Below are 27,937 nucleotides of genomic sequence, written 5' to 3'. Positions count from 1 at the left end.
AAAATGGACCATACAATTTGTTGTGCGATTTCCCCTGAGTACACCAATACTTCATGTATGGTGGAAATCTATTGTTTGGGCCATTGCAGGGCTTGGAAGGGAAGGAGCACCATTTGACTTTTGGAATGCAAAATTAGCTAGGATAGATAGCGAAAGCCATGTTCCGTTTGCAGATCCCCTGTGTGCTGTTTAAAATATCTTGCTTAAATATTTGCTATGGAATTACTATTACTCCATTACAGCAATCTGTAAAATTTGCTATCACTTTAAGGGGCATTACATTTATTTGTATTTAACTAAGCAATGCATGTGACCCATATGGTGCAAAATAGAAATCTAAATACATAGTAACATCAAAATTTCAGAACTTGTCATGTATGTGGGCTAAGTTTGTGCCCTCATTCTGCACTATGTTCAGCTACTCATACAACATGGCTTTATATAAAAATTACACATCCCCAGTGATGGCACTAAAGTCCAAGGACTAGCTTTATCTCAGCACATGTTGTCCTTTTCCTGAGAACTTATAAACAGCATGAATAATTTTTCTGGAATAATAGACATGAAATACCTATTTCACTCCTTTCTTTATAAGCAATGAAACAACATTCAGACTGTTTTTCAGAAGCAAGGCAATAATTTTCAAGTGTATCACGACGATGAAGAAAAAAAGTCCCTTTTTAAAAAATCGACAAATGACCTCATTATCCCAGTGAACAAACTTACAAAGGTCCAAGAAGAACTACTTTTTGGTTAGTAATAGTAAAAAAACACTTGTGATCAAATGTTATGCAGTACAAAGACACTGCCAAACATCTCCCCATTTCTCAGCACTTCCACCATTATAGTTGGTGAATTTAACTCCTTATAGAAGACCCAAAGTGAAAAAACACAATTTGCTGAATTAGCGTGGCTACCCAGTGTGACTGGTTTCAACAGGTGAATATGAATACCAGAGTTGAGGATTGTCTAAATGTTATTTAGACAAAATGCATGTAAAACCACCACGCGTTTCGGAAGCGACCCAACTCCTTCATCAGGTGTATTCAGAAGATAGTGTTTTTTAATTATGGATCTTCAACGCACCGTCTACGTAAGGCACTGTCTCAGCGCTTTGCTCAGCCATATACAAGTGCATCTAGTTGTGAACATTGCACAACAACATCAAGGTAGTTACTCACTTAGCTTCACCTAAATCATCTATGCCCTATAGCCTTCTGAGGATTTTGTTTTTCTGGACAAGTTATAGTTTAGAATAACAATTCATTCTATTATATAATGTACTATAAAGCAGGAGCAAAATTCCAAGTGTGGTAAAATTATGAAAAACATACAATTTTGTTATTGCTTTTTGGGGGTTTCTTTTTACCGAGTTAATTGTGCAGTAAAATGACCAGGCACCTTGATTCTCCATGTCAATACAAATATGGTGATATTAAACTTGATACTTCATTGGTGTGAAGAAGAAATTGAGAAAATTTTAAAAATTAAATATTATTTTGTGCCCCTATTGTTTGAAACCCGTAACTTTTGTGAGCAGTTGCCTCGTTCCGGTGCTTGACAAAGGAAGACACAGGAACAGTCCTAGTTGAAATTCACCTGCTGGTTTATTTTAGACAGCATAAACCTTCACAGGTTCATAAAACCAAACAAAGCCTTTCTGGCAAAAAGGTAAAACAAAACAAACAAAGTATAACTTTCTCTGCAGGTTTCAACCTGCAAACACCACACAGTGTCCTCAGCTCCTCCTTAGAGCTACATGGGAGTGCTTCCTCTCCCAAAACACCACCCAGACTGAACCACAAGTCCAAGTATATCACATGTAGTGGTCACATGATCATGACCTCACTGCAGGTCCTCATACACCTGTAGGTTCTGCAGGGAAAAGGGGTACGGTGAGCACCCTCCCACCCGCACTGCGAGTGCTCACATAAAATCAGCCAATTAAACTCTGAACCAGCCTCTCAGCACCTAGTGTGCTGGAAACACAAAAACATTCCGGTATCACATCACTGACCGCTGCATGGTTAGTGACATGTACCTTCCTGACATGACCTGAAACGAGAAGCCCTGAAGAGCTAAAAACCACCTAGTCACCCTGATGTTCTTACCCTTTTTCTCACTCAACCATCTCAGCAGGGCATGGTTTGACACCAATTTGAATCTACAGCCCAGAAGGTAGTACTTTAGTGTATCCTTGGCCCACTTTATGGCCAAGCACTCCTTCTCCACAATTGCATAATTTTTCTCGCAAGAAGAGAGTTTTCGACTCAGATACAGGATGGGGTGCTCTTCTCCGCTTATTTCTTGTGAGAGTACCACTCCTAATCCAGCCTCTGGAGCATCCGTCTGTAACACGAACTCCTTCTTAAAGTTTGGTGTGACCAGGACCGGATGCCTACACAGAGCCCGCTTGAGTTCCTGAAGCACCTTCTCTGTGTCAGGAGCCAATTTTACCACAGACGGCCTGGTTTGCCGAGAAAGTACGTTAACGGTGCGGAAATTGTGGCGAAGTTCGGGATAAACGGCTGGTAATAGCCCACAATCTCAAGAAATGCCCTCATTTGCTACTTGGACAGTGGTTGAGGCCATTCCTGAATTAGCTCTATGTTATTTCATTGGGGCTGAAATACTCCTTAGCTGACAATGTAGCCCAAATACCCGGCCTCCTCCTTCCTGATGGCACATTTCGACGGGTTTATCGTAAACCCTGTTTTCCTCAAGGCATCTATGACCGCCTGTACTTTTAGGAAATGCAAGCTCCAGTCATGGCTGAAGATGACGATGTCATCCATGTAAGCGGCGGCATGCTTCCTATTTAGCTATTTGGTGCCAAGACCCGATCCATCACCCTGTGGAAGGTAACGGGGGCCTCCTGCAGACCGAATGGCATCCTGGTGTAATATAGCAGCCATCCAGCGTTGAGAAAGCCATTTTCTCTTTAGCGCTCTGCGACATGGGAATCTGCCAGTACCCCTTCGTTAGGTTGAGGGTGGTGATATACCTCGCGGGTTCCAGTCGCTTGATCAGTTCATCCACACGGGGCATCTGGTATGTGCAGCACCCCAGGTAACCGGTTGCTGCAGTGATGTTGCTTTTCCTTCGGGGAAGGTAATGTCATGCTCAGAGGCAATGGGGTTCTCTTCACCAGGTAAGGCACACACATGTAACACATTCTGAATCCATACCAGGAGGTGGAGCTCAAGACCCAGATTCAGGGGAGCTTCCCTAAGCTATATGTATCCTGACCTGGAGGAGGAGTTAGGCTAGTTGAACAGAGAGACTGAAGTGGAAGGATGTCTGGAGCAGACGTGAGAAGCCTGGCAGCCACGAGGGAGCTGCAGCCTCTGAACGGATAGATAACATGGAAGGGTTGTATGTGGAGTAGCCGGAAGGGAAGGAGCAAAGGAGAGGAACAGGGCTCAGAGAGGCGAGTGATAGGACACCCTCAGAGAGCGATAAGACACCCTCAGAGCCATAGCGCAGAAGCCGGGTACCGGAAGCCTGAGGCCTTAGTGGAACTGTACGACACTTGGCAGAACCGGAGGGCATAAGATCATACAGACATTGCCCACACCACACCTGAGATGCAGCAGCACCTGAGGAGCCCGGGGCATGATAGAGTCCCTGTAAAAATGGCTCAAGCTGCCCTTCATGCAGGTACCTGTTTCAGGACAGGGGGAATAGAGGACTCTGCAGAAAGCTTCAGGCAGCAGGGACTTCATATATAGCAGGCGCTAGTTGAAAAGGTTCACAGACCTCTACTGGAAAAGGGAGCCCTCCGTTGCCTCTGGGCTGGCCGGACAACCATCATCTGTGCCTGGTACCCTGGACTGTGGCCTGCCGACTACAGTAATCAAGGTAAAGACTTACAACTTGTTTCCTCCACTTATTCATCGGCATTCAGAACCTTGCCACACACCTTAGGACCCCTGGGGACCTCGCTTCACCTGTGGGAAGTGTGCCATCAGTAATGCAGTAACATCCCCCAGAGGACCCCTTTAACGCAGCGTCGGTCCCACTATTGACCAAAAACCACAGGTGGCATTACGAATAGACCACATCATAACAAGCCCCCTTTAATTGAGTCCGAGGGCCATGGACCGGGTCGCAGACACAGTGACATCCCCTTTAAGACCGGACCTAGTACCGAGTACCCCAAGCCCTGGTAGGGCGACTCACATGTGTCAACACTGGACACCTCATTGAGCTTGCTGTTGTCATTGCAAAAGCACCACACACCACTGGGCTTTGGTACAACGATTATGGGACTGGACCAGCTACTTTTTGATTCTTCTATTACCCCAAGATCCAGCATCCTCTTCACCTCTTGTGAGATTATCTCACGGCGTGCTTTGGGGATTCTGTAGGGTTTTAGGTTCACCCATAAATGTGGTTCTGTTAAAATCTCGTGTTCAACGACCTGTGTGCGCTCTTGCAAATTCTGGGAATATATCACGGTTCTGCTGTAGCAGCTCTCGACATTGCTGCTTCTGGGCTGGCGTTAACGACCGCCTCAACCTTGGCTTCATGATGGGCCCCCAGACAAGGAGCTTCCAGCGGTTCACAGTCCCGTTTATCCACGACCTCATATGGGCCTTGCCACTTGGCCAGGAACTTTCTCTCCACCGTTGCTATGAGTACTAGCAAGCGGTCGCCAGGCTGGAATTGCCTCAGCCTGGCTGATCAGTTGTGCACTCTGGCTTGGGCCTCCTGCGCCTGGAGCAGATGTTCCTTCCCGATAGGCATTACGTTAGCCATCCTCTCCTGCAGCTGGGTGACATGCTCTATCATGCTTCGGTGTGGTGTGACCTCGGCTTCTCAGGTCTCTTTGGCGATATCCAGGAGCCCTCGTGGATATTGGCCATACAGAAGCTCAAACGGTGAGAACCTCGTGGAGGCCTGTGGAACTTGAACTTGAGCATGGCCTTCAAGGTCTTGCTGAAGCGCTCTACCAGGCCGTCAGTCTGCGGATGATACACAGAGGTTCGCAGCTGAGCGATCTGGAGGACTGTACACAGCTCCAGCATCACCTTGCTCATAAACGGCATTCCCTGATGAGTCAAGATTTCCTTGGGTAAACCAGTCCTAGCAAAGATGTGTACCAGCTTCCAGGCGATACTCTTAGCTGACAAGTTCCTCAGTGGCACTGCTTTGGTGTATCAGGTTGCATAATCCATCACAACCAAGATGTATTGATGGCCACGTGCTGACTTAACAAGAGGACCCCCCAGGTCCATAGCGATTCTCTCACAGAGAATTTCTATCACCGGCAATGGCACTAAGGGAATTCTGAAGTGAGACACAGGGGCAGTTATCTGGCAGGTGGGGCAAGACTTAACAATAATCTAGAATCTCACGGTAACAACCTGGCCAATAGAATCTGCAGTATTCTCTCCTGGGCTTTTTCTACCCCTAGGTGACCACCCAGTATATGTGCATGGGCCATATCTAGAACCCTCTGCCGGTTTGATATTGGAACTAACAGATGTTCCACAATTTCTCCACCCTGCAATTTGGTCACCCGATACAGTAGCTTTGTAGTCACAGCAAAATGAGAGAACCTGATGTCAGCCCCCTGTGTTTGAGCAACCCCATTACAAACAGTGACATTTTCAAAAGCATATTTCATTGTGAGGTCTCGAAGCATTGTGAGATCTCGTCCAGCTTTTTTCTACGTTCAGGGGTTTGCCTTAAATAGTGGCTGGATTCCACATCTGTATTGCACATATCCCCACTATGCATTTAACCTGGTACATAGACAATGCTTCAGAAATAAACACCCTAAATGGGATTATACATATCCCCACTGTGCACGTAACCTGTTACATAGACAATGTTTCAGAAATATACACCATAAATGGAGTTTCATTTCTATAGTGACCAATTCTCCCTTTTGACCAGATTTCTATTGCACGTATCCCCAAACAAACACCAGGTTAATTAGGTTTCATGTGCCCCATGCCAAGTATACCAATAGCAATTAAATCCTTCTTGTATTATCTTGATGCGTTTCCCCATTGTTTGGTTCCTCGGGAGAACATACTGGTATAGCCCTATATCGAAGAGGGACTTATCTTATTATAGAATAGATGCAAAGATCAGCGTGAAAGTGATGACCGTCTACCGCAAACCGGAAGTCTGTGTCCAACAGAGGATTTAGAAGGAAGGTGCAACCCCCACCTCTTTCTGGATCTAAAGCATTGTGGTATTATTTAATTTTCATTTTGTTTGATACCAAAAATCCTCCCCTTTTTGATATCAGTGATTATGTGCAATATCTGCCTGTACCCTTGAATCTCTTTTCTGAATTGTCGGTTTTTCTCTCTCTGATATATTTCATGTACTATATGGTGTATCAGAGGTAGGGTATCACGTTGACCTGATAACATATGGTACTTTACTGAAAACCTTTGCACCCTATGTATCTTGATAGGGGCATTTAGGGTGAGGGAGAGACAGCCGCCAATGAGTTGGGGGCGCCGTTGTGCAGTTTAATTAAGTGTTACTTATAATTTGGTGCAATTCGGTGAATTTGTTTAATAGTAACAAGAAAAGAAACAGTGCTCTCGTCAGTAAATGTAATGTTTCACATAAGTAACAAAAAGGAAAAGTGAATTGAAAAGAATGATCTATAGATATATTTTTATTATTTCATTTAGCCCAAAAGACTGGGATTCTCTACAAGATTCAAACTGCAATGGAATATGGGTGAGTTCAATACACGTATATAACAGTATTATAATATTATGCATGAAAGATAATTATTCAGAGAATGCTTTACATAAGATCAATATGCTTTTAAATTAATCAGGTGGATATCTTCTAGCACCCTAATGAATGCAATGAGGAAATACTGACCTTGCAGGCTACTGTTCTAGCACTTCATTAAGCAAGACTTTAAAAAAAATACATTTGCGTGTGCCCTGTGCACTACAACCAGAATCAAGCATTAGTTTTTAGATTTTTATTGAAATCTATAGCATCTTAGCTTCACTTGATGATTAGTCTTAAATAATGCCTGCAAGCACACTAGATTAAAGTTAGTAGAGTCCACCAATTTTGGCAGGACCAGTCGACCATCTGATGTTGATGAAGGTGACCTTCCCCAATAGATGATGTTTGGGTAATTTAGATTGGAACGTTTTGTTCTCTCCCTAACTATGCTTCTATCAGAGGAGTCTGACAGCCGATTACAGTAAACCTGACAGTTTATACATGATGTCTAATCCACGGGCAGCTTCTATCAGGCCCTGGCTCTGTGAGATCAGCTGGCTATGTTCAATTCTGAAACACACTTTAAAAGCCACGGGGAATGAGCAGTGCTGCTGATTAGTTGGACAGGCGGTTCCCTGGCGTCTTCTCACCGACCACTGTCCTTCGGTGACAGATCTCTGTCTATGTGAATGTATAGGCAGAGAATAGAGATAAGCGAACACGGACTGTAAAGTTCCAGGTTCGTACTGGACACCTAGTGTCCGATGCTGAAATCCAAACACAGACTTCTCCTGGAAGTCCATTTTACAGTTCGGGTGTCCGGAGGGAGAGAGAAAGCAAGAGAGAGGGAGAGAGAGAGGGAGAGACTGCAGTTTTCTTATGTTTACGGTGGACATAGTTAACTGTTAGGCCAGCCAGGGATGGTTTTAGACAAAGTGGGGCCCTGGGCAAAAGTTAAAAGTGGGGCCTCAATTGCTAACACATTGAACCACCACACAGAAACATTTCAGTTGTATTCACATGCGCTGAATTCAGGCCACTAAACGAGCATGATCAAGGATATTGAAATCATTCGATGCTTGTTTCTCGGCCTCTTTACACTGGCTGAGAAAGAATAATGGGCAGAGAACAATCACTAATAGATCAATCTGTCCACATACAGTATCATTTTATCAGCAGCATATCTACAGTTTTCACTGGGAAATATGCTACAGACAGTGTCGGACTGGGGTGCTAAGGGCCTACCAGTAATATTGACTTTGGGGGGCCCACTTTTACCTGCATACAAATATTATTGCACTACCCTTGTTCACAAATTTACCTATTTCTCTATATAATAATAAACCAGGTAGTTTGGTTAATGAATGATGAGATGCTGCTTTTTTCTGTATAGAGTGAATCAAGTGAATTATGCCAAGTACTGCCCATACAGTGGGAGTGGGGGCCCAGATCTGCATAGGGGCCCACTGGGGGATTTCCCTGTTACCCTATGTGCCAGTCCGAGACTGGCTACAGAGAACAATTATTTCTGTTCCAGCATAAACAATCCAAACACTTAATGAATATGCAGTATTTTGCTTGTTTAGTGTAATAAACCCCATAGTCCTCTATACAGTATAATACACCCCATAGTCCTCCACAGAGTATAATGCACCCCATAGCCCCTTTTATAGTATAATAGATCCCATAGTCATCCATATAGTATAACTCACACCCCATAGTCCTTCATATAGTATAATACACTCCCCATAGTTCTCCATATAGTATAATAAACTTCCCATAGTCCTGCATACAGTATAATACACTCCCCATAGTCTTCCACACAGTGTAATGCACTCCCCATAGTCCTCAATACAGTATAATGCACACTCCATAGTGCTCCATACAGTATAATACACACCCCATAATACTCCATACAGTATAATTCACACCCCATAGTACTCCATACAGTATAATGCACACCCCATAGTCCTCAATACAGTACAATGCACACCCAATAGTTCTCCATACAGTGTAATGCACACCCCATAGTACTCCATACAGTATAATGCACATCCCATAGTGCTCCATACAGAATAATGCACACCCAAAATTGCTCCATACAGTATAATGCACACCCCGTATTAATCCTTACAGTATAATGCACACTATATACTGATCCATACAGTATAATACACACCACATAGTACTCCATACAGTATAATACACACCACACAGTGTTCCATACAATACAATGCACACCATAGTCCTCCATATAGTACAGTGCAGCCCCACACAGGAGTAAAATGCAGCCCCATAAAATATAAGGCAGCCCCCATACAATGTAATGCAGTCAGCCCCCATACAAGGTAATGCAGCCAGCCCCATACAATGTATAACAGCTATCCCCCATACAATGTAATGCAGCCCTCACACAATGTAATGCAGCCCCATACCATGTAATACAGCCCCCATACAATGTAATTCAGTCCCCAAACAATGTTATGCAGCACTATAAATAAATACCTCTCCTTGTTCCTTGCTGCAGTGCGTCTCCTCACCTCAGCAGTTCCACTGCCCAGCACAGCATGGTGCGCAATGATGCGGGTGCATCACAAGATGCTTTCTCCTCCATCATTGCTTTCAACTGTATCGGCATCTATGATGTCGATACAGTTGAATGAGCCATGCGGGGGGGAGGAGCAGGCACCAGGCCCCCTAGCTCATGAGCCCCACGGCAGCCACATGGTCTACTGCTATTAGTGGCATGCCACTGGCTGGGGACCCTTGGGGTAGTGGTGACTCTAGGCAGCTGCCTTGTCTGCCTGCCCCTAACGCCAGTCCTGAGGCCAGGCAATGGTTTCGAGAAAAGTAAGTAGGCACTAGGAACAAATTCAGCTTCAGAGACTGAAGAAACTGTCAGCAGTGCGTTACATATGGTGTGTTCTAGATGAGACAATTTACAGAGGTAGTACAATCCTTCATTTTCAAGTAACTATGGTGGCAGATGTCTAGCAGGCAAATTGGGGCACCTAGTGGAAGAGTCTTTTATGCATAAGTCTTAGGGTTTTTCAGATCTGGAGATCCTAGTGAAAGAATATGAGATCAGCCAGACTGGGACACGTACGTAAGGTGTAGAAACAGGAAGAGCTCTCTTATACAGTCCACAGAATGCAGTGTCTGAGCGAAACACATTGATCCATTGGGAATTGGGAATATGGAGGTCCCCACTACACCTGTTGTTCTTCAGTAATGTTTTTCACAACTTATGTACCGCTGTCCACAACCAAAATGTTTGTGCCTCTGTCATGTAATGCAGATGAAGAATCTGTTCTACCTATTATCAATTGTACATAGTTCCAAGTAAACAAGTGTTTATTTTAATAGCATCTGACTCATTCTTAATGACATTAGCGGGTCCCAACTTGCTGCAAAATACAGCAGACCAAGAGTGACAGTAATTCAAGCAAACACATGTGCACACGCAGGACCTCTGTGCACAATGTTTGGGGTCTCTACAATATACCTAGGCCAGGGAGAACCTTTGCAAGAGTCTGACTAGTTTCCAGCACGGCTCAGTCCACAGCAGCTTTTAAAGTATCTTTTTGCTCTGATTCGCCAACATGGCTGATATCATACAGCCAGTCCCTGATACACGCTGATGTGGATCGATTCACTGTGATCTTCTCTGAGCATTTGTCTAACACCTATCTAAAGCTAGTTGATAATCAGGAACAAGCATTTGTTAGAACTAGGGTTGAGCGAAACGGGTCGTTCATTTTCAAAAGTCGCCGACTTTTGGCAAAGTCGGGTTTCATGAAACCCGATCCGACCCCTGTGCGGGGTCGGCCATGCGGTACGCGACTTTCGCGCCAAAGTCGCGTTTCAATGACGCGAAAAGCGCCATTTCTCAGCCAATGAAGGTAAACGCAGAGTGTGGGCAGCGTGATGACATAGGTCCTGGTCCCCACCATCTTAGAGAAGGGCATTGCAGTGATTGGCTTGCTGTCCGCGGCGTCACAGGGGCTATAAAGGGGCGTTCCTGCCGACCGCCATGTTACTGCTGCTGATCTGAGCTTAGGGAGAGGTTGCTGCTGCTTCGTCAGAAGCAGGGATAGCGTTAGGCAGGGTCCATTAACCACCAAACCGCTTGTGCTGTAGCGATTTCCACAGCCCAACACCACCTTCGGTGTGCAGGGACAGTGGAAGCTACATTTTTTTTTTTTTCCTCAGCGCTGTAGCTCATTGGGCTGCCCTAGAAGGCTCCCTGATAGCTGCATTGCTGTGTGTACGCCGCTGTGCAAACCAACTGCTTTTTTCAAAGCACAAATCCTCTTGTTCCTTCCTTTCTGCACAGCTATCTTGTTTGTTTGTCCACACTTTTTATTTAATTTGTGCATCAGTCCACTCCTTATTGCTGCCTGCCATACCTGGCTGAGATTACTGCAGGGAGATAGTAATTGAAGGACAGTTCCTTTTTTTTTTTTTTTTTTTTTTTGTGGGAGATTAAGATTGGCATTTCTGCTAGAGTGCCATCCCTGTCTGTGTCATCTCTCACTCAGTGGGCCATAGAAAGCCTATTTATTTTTTTGCTTGATTTGGGTTCTAAAATCTACCTGAAAAAATCACTACATCAATCAGTGGGAGAAAAATATTGGCCTCAGGGCTTGTGTGCCACTCCTTACTCCTGTGTGTGCCATCTCTCAGTCAGTGGGCCATAGAAAGCCTATTTATTTTTTTGCTTGATTTGGGTTCCAAAATCTACCTGAAAAAATCACAACATCAATCAGTGGGAGAAAAATATTGGCCTCAGGGCTTGTGTGCCACTCCTGACTCCTGTGTGTGCCATCTCTCACTCAGTGGGCCATAGAAAGCCTATTAATTTTTTTGCTTGATTTGGGTTCTAAATTCTACCTGAAAAAATCAATAAATCAATCAGTGGGAGATTAATATTGGCCTTTGGGCTTGTGTGCCAGTCCTAAGCGTGCCATCTCTCTCTCTCAGATAGTGGGCCATAGAAAGCCTATTTATTATTTTTTTTATTGGGTTTATAAATTTTCCCTGGAAAAAAAAAAAAAAAGTGGGAGATTAATATTGGCCTCTGGGCTTGTGTGCCAGTCCTGAGCGTGCCATCTCTCTCACAAATAGTGGGCCATAGAAAGCCTATTTATTTTTTTGGTTGATTTGGGTTCTAAATTCTACCTGAAAAAATCAATAAATCAATCAGTGGGAGATTAATATTGGCCTTTGGGCTTGTGTGCCAGTCCTAAGCGTGCCATCTCTCTCTCTCAGATAGTGGGCCATAGAAAGCCTATTTATTATTTTTTTTATTGGGTTTATAAATTTTCCCTGGAAAAAAAAAAAAAAAAGTGGGAGATTAATATTGGCCTCTGGGCTTGTGTGCCAGTCCTGAGCGTGCCATCTCTCTCACAAATAGTGGGCCATAGAAAGCCTATTTATTTTTTTGGTTGATTTGGGTTCTAAATTCTACCTGAAAAAATCACTAAATCAATCAGTGGGAGATAAATATTGGCCTCTGGGCTTGTGTGCCACTCCTGACTCCTGTGTGCGTCCTCTCTCACTCAGTGGGCCCTACAAAGCCTATTTTTTTTTATTTGTTTTCTAAATTCTCCCTGAAACAATCATTTTATTTTATTTTGTTTCTAAATTCTTCCTGAAAAATTCATTTTTTTGTATTTTTTTTTTCTAAAGTCTCCCTGAAAAAAAAAAAAAAATCAAATCAGTGGGAGATTAATATTGCCCTTTCTGCTTGTGTGCCAGTCTTGACTCCTGGGTGTGCCATCTCTCTCTCTCTCTCCAATTGTGGGCCATAGAAAGCCTATTTATTTTTTTGCTTGATTTGGGTTCCAAAATCTACCTGAAAAAATCACTAAATCAATCAGTGGGAGATAAATATTGGCCTCTGGGCTTGTGTACCACTCCTGACTCCTGTGTGCGTCATCTCTCACTCAGTGGGCCCTAGAAAGCCTATTTTTTGTTTTATTTGTTTTCTAAATTCTCCCTGAAAAAATCATTTTATTTTATTTGGTTTCTAAATTATTCCTGAAAAAATCATTTTTTTTTGTATTTTTTTTTTTTAAAGTCTCCCTGAAAAAAAAAAAAAAATCAAATCAGTGGGAGATTAATATTGCCCTTTTTGCTTGTGTGCCAGTCTTGACTCCTGGGTGTGCCATCTCTCTCTCTCTCCAATTGTGGGCCATAGAAAGCCTATTAATTTTTTTGCTTGATTTGGGTTCCAAAATCTACCTGAAAAAATCACTAAATCAATCAGTGGGAGATAAATATTGGCCTCTGGGCTTGTGTGCCACTCCTGACTCCTGTGTGCGTCCTCTCTCACTCAGTGGGCCCTACAAAGCCTATTTTTTTTTTATTTGTTTTCTAAATTCTCCCTGAAACAATCATTTCATTTTATTTGGTTTCTAAATTCTTCCTGAAAAATTCATTTTTTTGTATTTTTTTTTTCTAAAGTCTCCCTGAAAAAAAAAAAAAAAATCAAATCAGTGGGAGATTAATATTGCCCTTTCTGCTTGTGTGCCAGTCTTGACTCCTGGGTGTGCCATCTCTCTCTCTCTCTCTCCAATTGTGGGCCATAGAAAGCCTATTTATTTTTTTGCTTGATCTGGGTTCCAAAATCTACCTGAAAAAATCACTAAATCAATCAGTGGGAGATAAATATTGGCCTCTGGGCTTGTGTGCCACTCCTGACTCCTGTGTGCGTCCTCTCTCACTCAGTGGGCCATAGAAAGCCTATTTTTTTTTATTTGTTTTCTAAATTCTCCCTGAAACAATCATTTCATTTTATTTGGTTTATAAATTCTTCCTTAAAAAATCATTTTTTTTTATTATTTTTTTTTTTCTAAAGTCTCCCTTTTAAAAAATAAAAAAACAAATCAGTGGGAGATTAATATTTACATTTGCGCTTCAGTGACAGTCCTGCGTGTGTGGCATCTCTCTCATTTGTTGCCACCAACAACAGAGTGTGTAACATTGTGCCTGATTTTCGTTGTGGTCTCACCCACCTGTAAAGGGGTAGCTAAATCATACTGAAGTTATAGCTCACCGTGTAAGTTGTGTGACAGCAACAAATACCGTTAGTTTGGTAACGTTTTTAAAACAATGAGGAAGTCTGGTGGAAGAGGTCGTGGCCGGGGGCGTTCATTGTCAGCTGGTAATGAGGGTAGTGGTAGTGGTGGAGCATCAGGTGGTCGTGGGAAAAAAAATATTGCACCTAAGTCTGGAGCTGTGGAGCCAGGTTCGTCGTCTGGCTACACAAGGCCTCGAACGCTCCCTTTTCTGGGAGTAGGAAAACCGCTTTTAAAGCCGGAGCAGCAAGAGCAAGTTTTGGCTTATCTTGCTGACTCAGCCTCTAGCTCTTTTGCCTCCTCTCGTGAAACTGGTAAAAGTAAAAGCAGCGCGTCGTTAGTGGATGTTCACGGTCAGGGACAAGTCGCTTCCTTGTCCTCTTCAGCAAAAACAACAACAGAGAAGAATGCAGCAGGCGACACAACGGGTTACTCCATGGAGCTCTTTACACATACCGTCCCTGGCTTAGAAAGTGAAGCAGTTAACAGTCCATGCCCATTACAAGTTGAATCTGACATGGAGTGCACTGATGCACAGCCACAGCCAGACTACTATGCTGGTCCTTTGACTCAGACCACAACATTGCCCTCGCAGGGTGCTGATCAAGAATCAGACCCTGATGAGACTATGTTGCCCCATCACGAACGCTATACCACCGACCGACACGGTGACACAGACGAAGTTGCACACGAGCTACAAGAAGAGGTAATAGATGACCCAGTTCTTGACCCCGATTGGCAGCCATTGGGGGAACAGGGTGCAGGCGGCAGCAGTTCTGAAGCGGAGGAGGAGGGGCCGCAGCAGGCATCAACATCGCAACAGGTTCCATCTGCCGGGCCAGTATCTTGCCCAAAACGCGTGGCAAAGTCAAAACCTGTAGGAGGACAGCGTGGCCATCCGGTTAAAGCTCAGTCTGCAATGCCTGAAAAGGTATCCGATGCTAGAAAGAGTGCAGTCTGGCATTTTTTTAAACAACATCCAATTGATCAGCGCAAAGTCATCTGTCAAAAATGTTCAACTACCTTAAGCAGAGGGCAGAATCTGAAAAGTCTCAATACAAATTGCATGCATAGACATTTAACCACCATGCATTTGCAAGCTTGGACTAACTACCAAACGTCCCTTAAGGTTGTAGCACCCTCGGCCAATGAAGCTAGTCATCAACGCAACATCCCTTCCGGCAGTGTAGGGCCACCATTTTCTGCACCACCTGCAGTATCTGTGCAGGTTTCTTTGCCAGGCCAAAGCAGTCAGGGTCAGGGAATCACCAGTTTCGTAGTAGGAAACACTGCATCTAGGGCACCGGCGGCAACAATACCATCTCCCACCGTCTCTCAGTCTGCCATGTCCACCGGCACCCCCGCTAGTTCCACGATCTCCAGCTCTCCAGTCCAGCTCACCCTACATGAGACTATGGTTAGAAAAAGGAAGTACTTAGCCTCGCATCCGCGTACACAGGGTTTGAACGCCCACATAGCTAGACTAATCTCGTTAGAGATGATGCCCTACCGGTTAGTTGAAAGCGAAGCTTTCAAAGCCCTGATGGACTACGCTGTACCACGCTACGAGCTACCCAGTCGACACTTTTTTTCCAGAAAAGCCATCCCAGCCCTCCACCAGCATGTTAAAGAGCGCATCGTCCATGCACTCAGGCAATCTGTGAGCACAAAGGTGCACCTGACAACAGATGCATGGACCAGTAGGCATGGCCAGGGACGTTACGTGTCCATCACGGCACACTGGGTAAATGTGGTGGATGCAGGGTCCACAGGGGACAGCAAGTTTGGGACAGTTCTGCCTAGCCCACGGTCTAGGAAACAGTTGGCTGTAGCCTTTCGCACCCCCTCCTCCTCCTCCTCGTCCTCCTGCAGAAGCGAGACCTCGTCCACAGACCGCAGTCGCACAACCACTCCATCCGCAGCTGCCACTGTTGCACACCAGGTCTCCCATTATGGGGCAGCTACTGGCAAACGTCAGCAGGCTGTATTGGCTATGAAGTGTTTGGGCGACAACAGACACACCGCTGAAGTTCTGTCCGAGTTCTTGCAGAAAGAAACGCAGTCGTGGCTGGGCACTGTAGATCTTGAGGCAGGCAAGGTAGTGAGTGATAACGGAAGGAATTTCATGGCTGCCATCTCCCTTTCCCAACTGAAACACATTCCTTGCCTGGCTCACACCTTAAACCTGGTGGTGCAGTGCTTCCTGAAAAGTTATCCGGGGTTATCCGACCTGCTCCTCAAAGTGCGTGGACTTTGCTCACATATCCGCCGTTCGCCCGTACACTCCAGCCGTATGCAGACCTATCAGCGTTCTTTGAACCTTCCCCAGCATCGCCTAATCATAGACGTTGCAACAAGGTGGAACTCAACACTGCACATGCTTCAGAGACTGTGTGAACAGAGGCGGGCTGTTATGTTTTTGTGGGAGGATACACATACACGGGCAGGCAGTAGGATGGCAGACATGGAGTTGTCAGGTGTGCAGTGGTCGAAGATTCAAGACATGTGTCAAGTCCTTCAGTGTTTTGAGGAATGCACACGGCTGGTTAGTGCAGACAACGCCATAATAAGCATGAGCATCCCCCTAATGCGTCTGCTGATGCAAAGTTTGACGCACATAAAGGATCAGGCGTCTGCAGCTGAGGAAGAGGAAAGCCTTGATGACAGTCAGCCATTGTCTGGCCAGGGCAGTGTACAGGACGAGGTAGCGGGCGAACAGGAGGAGGAGGACGAGGAGGATGATGGGGATGATTATATTTTTAATGAGGAAGCTTTTCCGGGGTGTCATGATCCCAATGGCAGGGGATCACTAAAGGACAAGCACAGATACAAACAAGCTCTAGGGCGATGGAACCTGAGCTGACCGCGACCCTGAACCTAACACACAAATAAAAGTAGCCGGGGAACGTGCCTACGATGATCCTAGACGTCTCGCTCCAGCCGAAGATCTAACTTCCCCTATTAGAAGAAACACAGACCTCTCTTGCCTCCAGAGAAATACCCCACAGAAATAGCAGCCCCCCACATATAATGACGGTGAAATGAGAGGAAAGCACATACGCAGTATGAAAACAGTTTCAGCAAAATGAGGCCCGCTAAAGCTAGATAGCAGAGGATACAAAAGTGAACTGCGCGGTCAGCGAAAAACCCTTCAAAAAACCATCCTGAAATTACTTGAACTCATGTGCCAACTCATGGTACATGAGGAGCAATTTCAGCCCACTAGAGCAACCAGCAGCAATAATCACATATCTGCAGGCTGGACTAAAAACCAAATAAAGCAAAACACCAAAACAGGAAAATCCAAACTTAGCTTGACCAGAAGATTCTAGGAGCAGGGAGCAGAGGTAACAAGACACACTGGATACATTGATAACCGGCGAGGAAATGCCAGCAAAGCCAGGTTAAATAGGAAACTCCCATATCCTGATGGAACAGGTGGAACCCAGAGACCCAGGAAAGACAAGTCACCCAGTACCATCAGTAACCACCAGAGGGAGCCCAAAAACAGAACTCACAACAGTACTTCCCCCTTGAGGAGGGGTCACCGAACCCTCACGAGAACCACCAGGGCGACCAGGATGAGCCCTATGAAAAGCGCGAACCAAATCATCAGCATGAACATCCGAGGCAACCACCCAAGAATTATCCTCCTGACCATAACCCTTCCACTTGACCAAATACTGGAGTTTCCGTCTGGAAACACGAGAATCCAAGATCTTCTCCACAACATACTCCAATTCTCCCTCCACCAGCACTGGAGCAGGAGGCTCAAGCGAAGGAACAACAGGTACCTCATACTTCCGCAACAACGACCGATGGAATACATTATGAATAGCAAACGATGCCGGGAGATCCAAACGAAACGACACAGGGTTAAGAATTTCCAAGATCCTATAGGGACCGATGAACCGAGGCTTGAACTTAGGAGAAGAGACCTTCATAGGAACAAAACGAGAAGACAACCACACCAAGTCCCCAACAAGAAGTCGAGGACCCACGCGGCGACGGCGATTAGCAAACTGCTGAGCCTTCTCCTGGGACAACTTCAAATTGTCCACCACATGACTCCAAATCCGATGCAACCTATCCACCACCATGTCCACTCCAGGACAATCAGAAGGTTCCACCTGACCAGAGGAAAAACGAGGATGAAACCCCGAATTACAAAAGAAAGGAGAAACCAAGGTAGCAGAACTAGCCCGATTATTAAGGGCAAACTCGGCCAGCGGCAAAAAGGTAACCCAGTCATCCTGATCAGCAGAAACAAAACACCTTAAATAAGTTTCCAAGGTCTGATTAGTTCGTTCAGTCTGGCCATTCGTCTGAGGATGGAATGCAGACGAAAAGGACAAATCAATGCCCATCTTAGCACAGAACGTCCGCCAAAATCTAGACACAAACTGGGATCCCCTGTCAGAAACGATGTTCTCAGGAATCCCATGCAAACGAACCACATTCTGAAAAAACAGAGGGACCAACTCAGAGGAGGAAGGTAACTTAGGCAAGGGTACCAGATGAACCATTTTAGAAAAGCGATCACACACAACCCAGATGACGGACATTTTTTGAGAGACAGGGAGATCCGAAATAAAGTCCATGGAAATGTGCGTCCAAGGCCTCTTCGGGATAGGCAAAGGTGACAACAATCCACTGGCCCGAGAACAGCAAGGCTTAGCCCGAGCACAAACCTCACAAGACTGCACAAAAGAACGCACATCCCTCGACAAGGAAGGCCACCAAAAAGACCTGGCCACCAAGTCTCTTGTACCAAATATTCCAGGATGACCTGCCAACGCAGAAGAATGGACCTCGGAGATGACTCTACTGGTCCAATTATCCGGAACAAACAGTCTCTCAGGCAGACAACGATCAGGTTTACCCGCCTGAAACTCCTGCAAAGCACGTCGCAAGTCTGGGGAGACAGCAGACAAAATCACCCCATCCCTAAGGATACCAGAGGGCTCAGAATTTCCAAGGGAGTCAGGCACAAAACTCCTAGAAAGAGCATCCGCCTTCACATTCTTTGAACCTGGCAGGTATGAAACCACAAAATTGAAACGAGAGAAAAACAGTGACCAACGAGCCTGTCTAGGATTCAGACGCCTGGCAGACTCAAGGTAAATCAAATTTTTGTGATCAGTCAAGACCACCACACGATGTCTAGCACCCTCTAGCCAATGACGCCACTCCTCAAATGCCCACTTCATGGCCAAAAGTTCCCGATTACCAACATCATAATTCCGCTCAGCCGGCGAAAACTTTCTAGAAAAAAACGCGCATGGCTTCATCACTGAGCCATCGGAGCTTCTCTGTGACAAAACCGCCCCCGCTCCAATCTCGGAAGCATCAACCTCAACCTGAAAAGGGAGCGAAACATCTGGCTGACGCAACACAGGAGCAGAAGAAAACCGGCGCTTAAGTTCCTGAAAGGCCTCCACAGCCGCAGGAGACCAATTAGCAACATCAGCACCCTTCTTAGTCAAATCCGTCAAAGGCTTAACAACACTAGAAAAATTAGTTATAAAACGACGATAGAAATTAGCAAAGCCCAAGAACTTCTGTAGACTCTTAAGAGATGTAGGCTGCGTCCAGTCACAAATAGCCTGAACCTTGACGGGATCCATCTCAATAGTAGAAGGGGAAAAAATATACCCCAAGAAAGAAATCTTCTGGACTCCAAAGAGACACTTTGAGCCTTTTACAAACAAGGAATTGGCCCGCAGGACCTGAAACACCTTCCTGACCTGCTGAACATGAGACTCCCAGTCATCAGAAAAAACCAAAATATCATCCAAATACACAATCATAAATTTATCCAGATATTCACGGAAAATATCGTGCATAAAGGACTGGAAGACTGAAGGAGCATTAGAAAGTCCGAAAGGCATTACCAAATACTCAAAATGGCCCTCAGGCGTATTAAATGCGGTTTTCCACTCATCACCTTGCTTTATTCGTATAAGATTATACGCACCCCGAAGATCAATCTTAGTGAACCATTTAGCCCCCTTAATGCGAGCAAACAAATCAGTCAACAATGGCAAAGGATACTGATATTTTACGGTAATCTTATTCAAAAGACAATAATCTATACAAGGCCTCAAGGAACCATCTTTTTTGGCCACGAAAAAAAAACCTGCTCCCAAAGGGGACAAAGATGGACGGATATGTCCCTTTTCCAAGGACTCCTTAACATAATCCCGCATAGCAGTATGCTCTGGCACTGACAGATTGAACAAACGACCTTTAGGAAATTTACTGCCTGGAATTAAATTTATAGCACAATCGCAATCCCTGTGAGGAGGAAGCGAACTGAGCTTAGGCTCCTCAAAAACATCCCGATAGTCAGACAAAAACACAGGAATCTCAGAAGGAGTAGATGAAGCGATAGAAATCGGAGGTGCATCATCATGAACCCCCTTACAACCCCAGCTTAACACAGACATCGATTTCCAGTCAAGGACTGGATTATGAGTTTGTAACCATGGCAGACCAAGCACTAGGACATCATGCAAATTATACAGTACCAGGAAGCGAATCACCTCCTGATGAACAGGAGTCATACGCATGGTCACTTGTGTCCAGTACTGAGGTTTATTCATAGCCAAAGGTGTAGAGTCAATTCCCTTCAAAGGAATAGGGACTTCCAGAGGCTCCAGACTAAACCCACAGCGATTGGCAAATGACCAATCCATAAGACTCAGGGCAGCGCCTGAATCCACATAGGCATCGACGGAAATGGATGATAATGAACAAATCAGAGTCACAGACAGAATGAACTTAGACTGTAAAGTACTAATGGCAACAGACTTATCAACCTTTTTTGTGCGTTTAGAGCATGCTGATATAACATGAGCTGAATCACCACAATAAAAGCACAACCTTTTTTTTCCGCCTATAATTTTGCCATTCACTTCTGGACTGAATTTTATCACATTGCATTATCTCAGGTGACGGTTCAGACGACACCGCCAAATGGTGCACAGGTTTGCGCTCCCGTAAACGCCGATCAATCTGAATAGCCATAGTCATAGACTCATTCAGACCAGTAGGCGCAGGGAACCCAACCATAACATCTTTAATGGCCTCAGAAAGGCCATCTCTGAACCTTGCAGCCAGGGCGCACTCATTCCACTGAGTAAGCACCGACCACTTCCGAAATTTTTGACAATAAATTTCTGCTTCATCTTGCCCCTGAGAGAGGGCCAACAAAGCTTTTTCAGCCTGAATCTCTTGGTTAGGTTCCTCATAGAGCAAACCCAATGCCAGAAAAAACGCATCCGCATTAAGCAACGCAGGGTCCCCTGGTGCCAATGCAAATGCCCAATCCTGAGGGTCACCCCGCAGGAAAGATATAATAATCTTTACTTGCTGAGCAGGGTCTCCAGAGGAGCGAGATTTCAAAGAAAGAAACAACTTGCAATTGTTCCTAAAATTCAGAAAACGAGATCTATCTCCAGAAAAAAACTCTGGGACAGGAATTCTAGGTTCAGACATAGGAGCATGTACAACAAAATCCTGTATATTTTGAACCTTAGCGGCAAGGTTATTCAGGCTGGAAGCCAAACTCTGGACGTCCATGATAAACAGCTGGGATCAGAGCCATTCAAAGATTAAGAGGAGGAGGAAGTAGCCAGGCTGCAATAAGGCTAGGCAGCAAACTCTGAGGGAAAAAAAAAAAAAAAAACTTCCTCAGACTACTTATCCTCCTACTTCAGCCAATACAATTAACACTTTGTGGGCCGGTTATACTGTCATGATCCCAATGGCAGGGGATCACTAAAGGACAAGCACAGATACAAGCAAGCTCTAGGGCGATGGAACCTGAGCTGACCGCGACCCTGAACCTAACACACAAATAAAAGTAGCCGGGGAACGTGCCTACGATGATCCTAGACGTCTCGCTCCAGCCGAAGATCTAACTTCCCCTATTAGAAGAAACACAGACCTCTCTTGCCTCCAGAGAAATACCCCACAGAAATAGCAGCCCCCCACATATAATGACGGTGAAATGAGAGGAAAGCACATACGCAGTATGAAAACAGTTTCAGCAAAATGAGGCCCGCTAAAGCTAGATAGCAGAGGATACAAAAGTGAACTGCGCGGTCAGCGAAAAACCCTTCAAAAAACCATCCTGAAATTACTTGAACTCATGTGCCAACTCATGGTACATGAGGAGCAATTTCAGCCCACTAGAGCAACCAGCAGCAATAATCACATATCTGCAGGCTGGACTAAAAACCAAATAAAGCAAAACACCAAAACAGGAAAATCCAAACTTAGCTTGACCAGAAGATTCTAGGAGCAGGGAGCAGAGGTAACAAGACACACTGGATACATTGATAACCGGCGAGGAAATGCCAGCAAAGCCAGGTTAAATAGGAAACTCCCATATCCTGATGGAACAGGTGGAACCCAGAGACCCAGGAAAGACAAGTCACCCAGTACCATCAGTAACCACCAGAGGGAGCCCAAAAACAGAACTCACAACACCGGGGCCAGTGGAAATTGTTGGCGCGGCAAGGCCGGGTTCTGGTTTTTGGAGGGACACAAGTGACGTGGATTTGCCTGAGACTGCCCCTCAACCAAGCACAACCACAGATTTGAGAACTGGAACTTTGGGCCACATGGCGGATTATGCCTTACGTATCCTCAAAAGGGAAACACGCATAACAAAAATGATGAACGATGACGATTACTGGTTGGCCTGCCTCCTTGATCCTCGCTATAAAGGCAAATTGCAAAATATAATGCCACATGAGAACTTGGAACTAATATTAGCAACCAAACAATCAACTCTTGTTGACCGTTTGCTTCTGGCATTCCCTGCACACAGCGCCCGTGATCGTTCTAACACGAGCTGCAGGGGCCAGCAGACCAGAGGAGTTAGAGGGGCAGAAATCAGAAGTGGCGTTGGCCAGAGGGGTTTTCTGACCAGGTTGTGGAGTGATTTTGCTATGACCGCAGACAGGACAGGTACTGCAGCATCAATTCAAAGTGACAGGAGACAACATTTGTCCAGTATGGTTACTAACTATTTTTCATCCCTTATCGACGTTCTCCCTCAACCGTCATTCCCATTTGATTACTGGGCATCAAAATTACACACCTGGCCAGAATTGGCAGAATATGCATTGCAGGAGCTTGCTTTCCCGGCAGCTAGTGTCCTATCAGAAAGAGTATTCAGTGCTGCAGGTTCAATACTAACAGAAAAAAGGACTCGTCTGGCTACCCAAAATGTAGATGATCTAACCTTCATTAAAATGAACCACAACTGGATTTCGAAATCTTTTGCCCCACCTTGCCCGGCTGACACCTAGCTTTCCTATGTAAAGGTCTTGCCTGTGGACTATTCTGAACGACTTTTCCAATCTCGTAATTTGCAGCACCTGATTGTCCAGCATCCGACATGTTAACACCTCCCTAAATGGCCAAAGTCCCCACACGGGGCCGTGGTATCGCCACTTGGCGCCAGCACCCGTGAGAGTACTGTTTGTCTGAGGAGGTGGGTGTGCCCGCTTTTGGTCGACGGCACTGCCACTAGGTCCCTCATAGTACAATAAAGTGTCTGGCGGTGGTGGTGCGCACCCAACGTCAGACACACCGTTGTAATATGAGGGGCCCTGGGCCTGTACCGCTGGCCACAAGACAGTCCCCCCCCCAGCTCAAACAGTGCTCTACCACTTGCAAAATTTTCTCTCACAGCTCCACCAATGTTTAGTCTATGCGCTGACATCCTTCAATGCCTGGCACTGTCAATACCATTGTATTGACATTTTTCTTATGTTAGGCCTTCGAAGCCTGTCTGCGGTCACTCCTTCCACTACTGCTGCCCGTGTTCCCCTGGAACCAATTTTAAATTGCCTACAGCCCAATTTTTGTTATGTTAGGCCTTCGAAGCCTGTCTGCGGCCCGTTCTTTCCACTACTACTACACTGACCTGGCTACTGCCGCCCGTGTTCCCCTGGAACCAATTTAAAATTGCCGACAGCAAGCCCAATTTATTATGTTAGGCCTTCGAAGCCTGTCTGCGGTCCCTCCTTCCACTAGGCCTCCACTGACCTGTCTACTGCTGTCCGTGTTCCCCTGGAACCAATTGTAAATTGCCTACATCCCAATTTTTGTTATGTTAGGCCTTCGAAGCCTGTCTGCGGCCCGTTCTTTCCACTACTACTACACAGACCAGGCCACTGCTGCCCGTGTTCCCCTGGAACCAATTTTAAATTGCCTACAGCCAGCCCAATTTATTATGTTAGGCCTTCGAAGCCTGTCTGCGGTCCCTCCTTCCACTAGGCCTCCACTGACCTGTCTACTGCTGCCCGTGTACCCCTTGAACCAACATCAGAAAATATAAAAATAAGTATTTTGCTTATAAAAAAGAAAATACTGGAGAGATATCAAATGCAGACATTTTAACATTAAAAACAAACACATACAACAAAAAACTGGTACAGTACTGAAAATGGCCACCAGCTACAATAACTTTCTCCTGCAAGTAGTTAACTGAAAGTTTTTTTCAATTTAAAACACAGATATGGCATCCACCGAGTGTTGTCCTGTCGCGTCTTCTTTATATTATTGCCAAGAAGATGCAAAACAATGAAAATAATAAAATCATTATTTACCAAAAAAATAGAGTAAGTCAAAACCACATTGCAAATAAACATTCATTACAAATAAAGAAGCAGGGCGCGTCCGAGGGTGAGTATATACCTAATAAGAATATAATCACCCTCGGACGCGCCCTGCTTCTTTTCGACAGCCTTCCTTCCTAAGAATCAGCCCTTCCGTGGTGTAGAGAGAGGGTGTGTTACACTCCAAGGTGTTCCCCAGGTTGCCTTTCCTGAGCTTCGATCTTCATGCTCTCGTTTAGTAGTTGTCGGAAAGTAGGCTGCATTAGGCCTACAAATTGGGTATGGGGTGGAGAGAGATGGTGTGTTACACTCCAAGGTGTTCCCCAGGTTTCCTTGCCATTGCTTCGGTCTTCCGACTCTCGTTTAGTAGTTGTAGAAAACTACACTGCATTAGGCCTACAAAATGGGTATCGGGTGGAGAGAGATGGTGTGTTACACTCCAAGGTGTTCCCCAGGTTTCCTTGCCATTGCTTCGGTCTTCAGACTCTCGTTTAGTAGTTGTAGAAAACTACACTGCATTAGGCCTACAAAATGGGTATCGGGTGGAGAGAGATGGTGTGTTACACTCCAAGGTGTTCCCCAGGTTTCCTTGCCATTGCTTCGGTCTTCCGACTCTCGTTTAGTAGTTGTAGAAAACTACACTGCATTAGGCCTACAAAATGGGTATCGGGTGGAGAGAGATGGTGTGTTACACTCCAAGGTGTTCCCCAGGTTTCCTTGCCATTGCTTCGGTCTTCAGACTCTCGTTTAGTAGTTGTAGAAAACTACACTGCATTAGGCCTACAAAATGGGTATCGGGTGGAGAGAGATGGTGTGTTACACTCCAAGGTGTTCCCCAGGTTTCCTTGCCAATGCTTCGGTCTTCCGACTCTCGTTTAGTAGTTGTAGAAAACTACACTGCATTAGGCCTACAAAATGGGTATCGGGTGGAGAGAGATGGTGTGTTACACTCCAAGGTGTTCCCCAGGTTTCCTTGCCATTGCTTCGGTCTTCCGACTCTCGTTTAGTAGTTGTAGAAAACTACACTGCATTAGGCCTACAAAATGGGTATCGGGTGGAGAGAGATGGTGTGTTACACTCCAAGGTGTTCCCAGGTTTCCTTGCCATTGCTTCGGTCTTCCGACTCTCGTTTAGTAGTTGTAGAAAACTACACTGCATTAGGCCTACAAAATGGGTATGGGGTGGAGAGAGATGGTGTGTTCCACTCCAAGGTGTTCTCCAGGTTGCCTTTCCTGAGCTTCTATCTTCAGGCTCTCGTTAAATTGTGGTTAAATGGAACAACTGCATTTGGCGTACTAGTTGGTTTGGGGCCTACTAACAGTGTCTGCCGCTCCTTGCTGTTCTCCTGGTTTCCTGTCCTGAAATTCCGTTTTCAGGCGCTCGTTAAGTAGTTGTTAATGTTAGACTGCATTTGGCCTACTAGTTGGGTTGGGGCCTACTATCGGTGTCTGCCACTCCTTGCTGTTCTCCTCCACTGAACAAAGCTGTGCCGCCTGTTTACTACGGTTGCCAATTTTGAACTGCATTTCGACTACTTACTGATTTGGGCCTACTCTCTGTGTCAGCCTCTCATTCCAGTTGTCCTCCACTGCAATGCCCCCTGGTTATTCCTGTGTTACCAATTTTGAACTGCATTTAGCCAACTTTATTCTTTGGGCCTATATCTGTGTTTCCTCCTCATCCTGCCCATTGCCCAGCCAGTGATAGATGAGTCTGCTGGTACATTGACCCATAACGCAACATTCCCCGTGCACGCTACACAACAACATTGTGACCCTGCTGAAAGTCAGGTTGCTCTTCCCGCATACCATACCACCTTACACGGGGACAAAGAGGAAGGTGCAGATGAAAGTGCAGGTTCCTTCATCAGGTGGGGGGAGGAATACTAGTTGGCGACGTCACTGGCACAGGGCATCTCATAGTACGCAAAAGTGTTGCTGCCGGTGGGAGGCGCCCCCGCCGTGCAAACACACCGCTGTACTTTGAGGGGCCCTGTGCCAGTGCCAATGCCAACGAGTGGGCCCCCCCTGCTTGCTCAGGTTCACAGCACTTGCAAAGTTGAAATACTTACCTCTCCCTGCTCCACTGCCGTGACGTGGTCCAGATTTCCTGGGCCCACTAATTACTTGAACCAGCCCTACCCACCACAACTTTAGCCAAATGACCCCCAATTTCAAATGCCTTCCAATTATTATAAGGTAAATTACGCTTGACAAGCTTCATTAAGAAGAATGGATGGTTTTGACATTAAAATGGGCACTCTAGGTGTTTTCCTGGCCCCCACTCACTGCCGACTATGCTGCCCCATTGACTTGCATTGGGTTTCGTGTTTCGGTCGATCCCGACTTTACGTCATAATCGGCCGATTTCACTCGACCCGACTTTTGAGATAGTCGGGTTTCGCGAAACCCGGCTCGACTCTAAAAAGGTCAAGGTCGCTCAACTCTAGTTAGAACGCTTGCTCACCATCAGCTTGTGTAGACATGTTGATAACCACCCGACTAATAAAGTGCTCTTTTGTTGGTTGTTGGATCATTCATGCCAGCACTAAATCTTCATTCTCGGCAGCACATGGCCTTAGGTTAATAAGGGATATGTTCCTTTTCTTACCTTTCAAATATATTCTAATAAGAATTGCACCGCAACATTGCATCAAATGACAATCACTGCGGTCATATTGTTACCTATGAACCACCACAACTGCTTTGGGACCATGAGCTTTGCTGATACAAGTTGTCAATGTTTCGGTTGTTGTTTTGTTTTACAGCTGAATCGCAGCTCTAAAATTTTCCCCTAGCAGTAATTTGCAGACAACTTGCAACTTGCATTTTGTTTTTGGTCGCGCCACTTGTCTAACACCTGCTGTCCCATAACAAGCGTAGGCCTTGCCTATACATAGTGAAGGCCAAACCCACCTCTAAGTGGAACATTAGAAGCTTACACCATTCACTCAATTCTGTTATATATAAAACTTACTAATATCACAGTATGGTCATCTTTTTCTACTGTTAATATGGTATTGAGCTGTGTATTAAAAAATTGTTGACTATTACTAACTCCTTTTGTTAGAAAGATTACAAAGCCTGGCCTACATTATGTGTAGTGGCCCAGTTCCACTAAAATGTCACAACTTTTTTGCAAAAATTTCAGGCATACATAAAATCACTCCAGGGAAGGAATGGAGTACTTTAAGCACAAAAATGGGATGACTTTTTAAAACGTTTCAATTGACTAAATAGCTAAAACATCAATAAAACAGAAAACTATCCGACAATGACAACCGTAAAAACAAACAAACAGGGGAACACATATAAAATAAACTTTAAAATAAAGCAAAAATTGAAAGAAGAATATGGTGCAAAGGAAAAGCAATAAACACCAGCGGGAAAAAGTCACAAATGCAATAATAATATGGCACTAAGTGTCGTATATTTTGGGTACCTAATGATTGACCAGTCTACCTGCTACTTGATGACATTGGTCCTGAACTTTACATCATGA

General features: G+C 45.2%; 1 protein-coding gene across 3 annotated transcripts in view; it reads left to right on the top strand.

Moving 5' to 3' along the window:
* Positions 1-27,937, top strand: part of AOAH (acyloxyacyl hydrolase) — a 261,652-nt gene that overhangs the window by 173,553 nt on the left and 60,162 nt on the right. For all 3 annotated transcript variants that reach the window (XM_069730229.1, XM_069730232.1, XM_069730231.1), the window contains one exon: positions 6,663-6,711. In XM_069730229.1, coding sequence (XP_069586330.1) covers positions 6,663-6,711 — 49 coding nt within the window. The remainder of the gene's footprint in view (positions 1-6,662; positions 6,712-27,937) is intronic.

The sequence above is a fragment of the Ranitomeya imitator genome, chromosome 6, assembly GCF_032444005.1.
Source record: "Ranitomeya imitator isolate aRanImi1 chromosome 6, aRanImi1.pri, whole genome shotgun sequence".
NCBI lineage: Eukaryota > Metazoa > Chordata > Amphibia > Anura > Dendrobatidae > Ranitomeya > Ranitomeya imitator.
The sequence above is the reverse complement of the archived record's forward strand: the minus strand, read 5'-3'. Positions and strand labels throughout refer to the sequence as shown.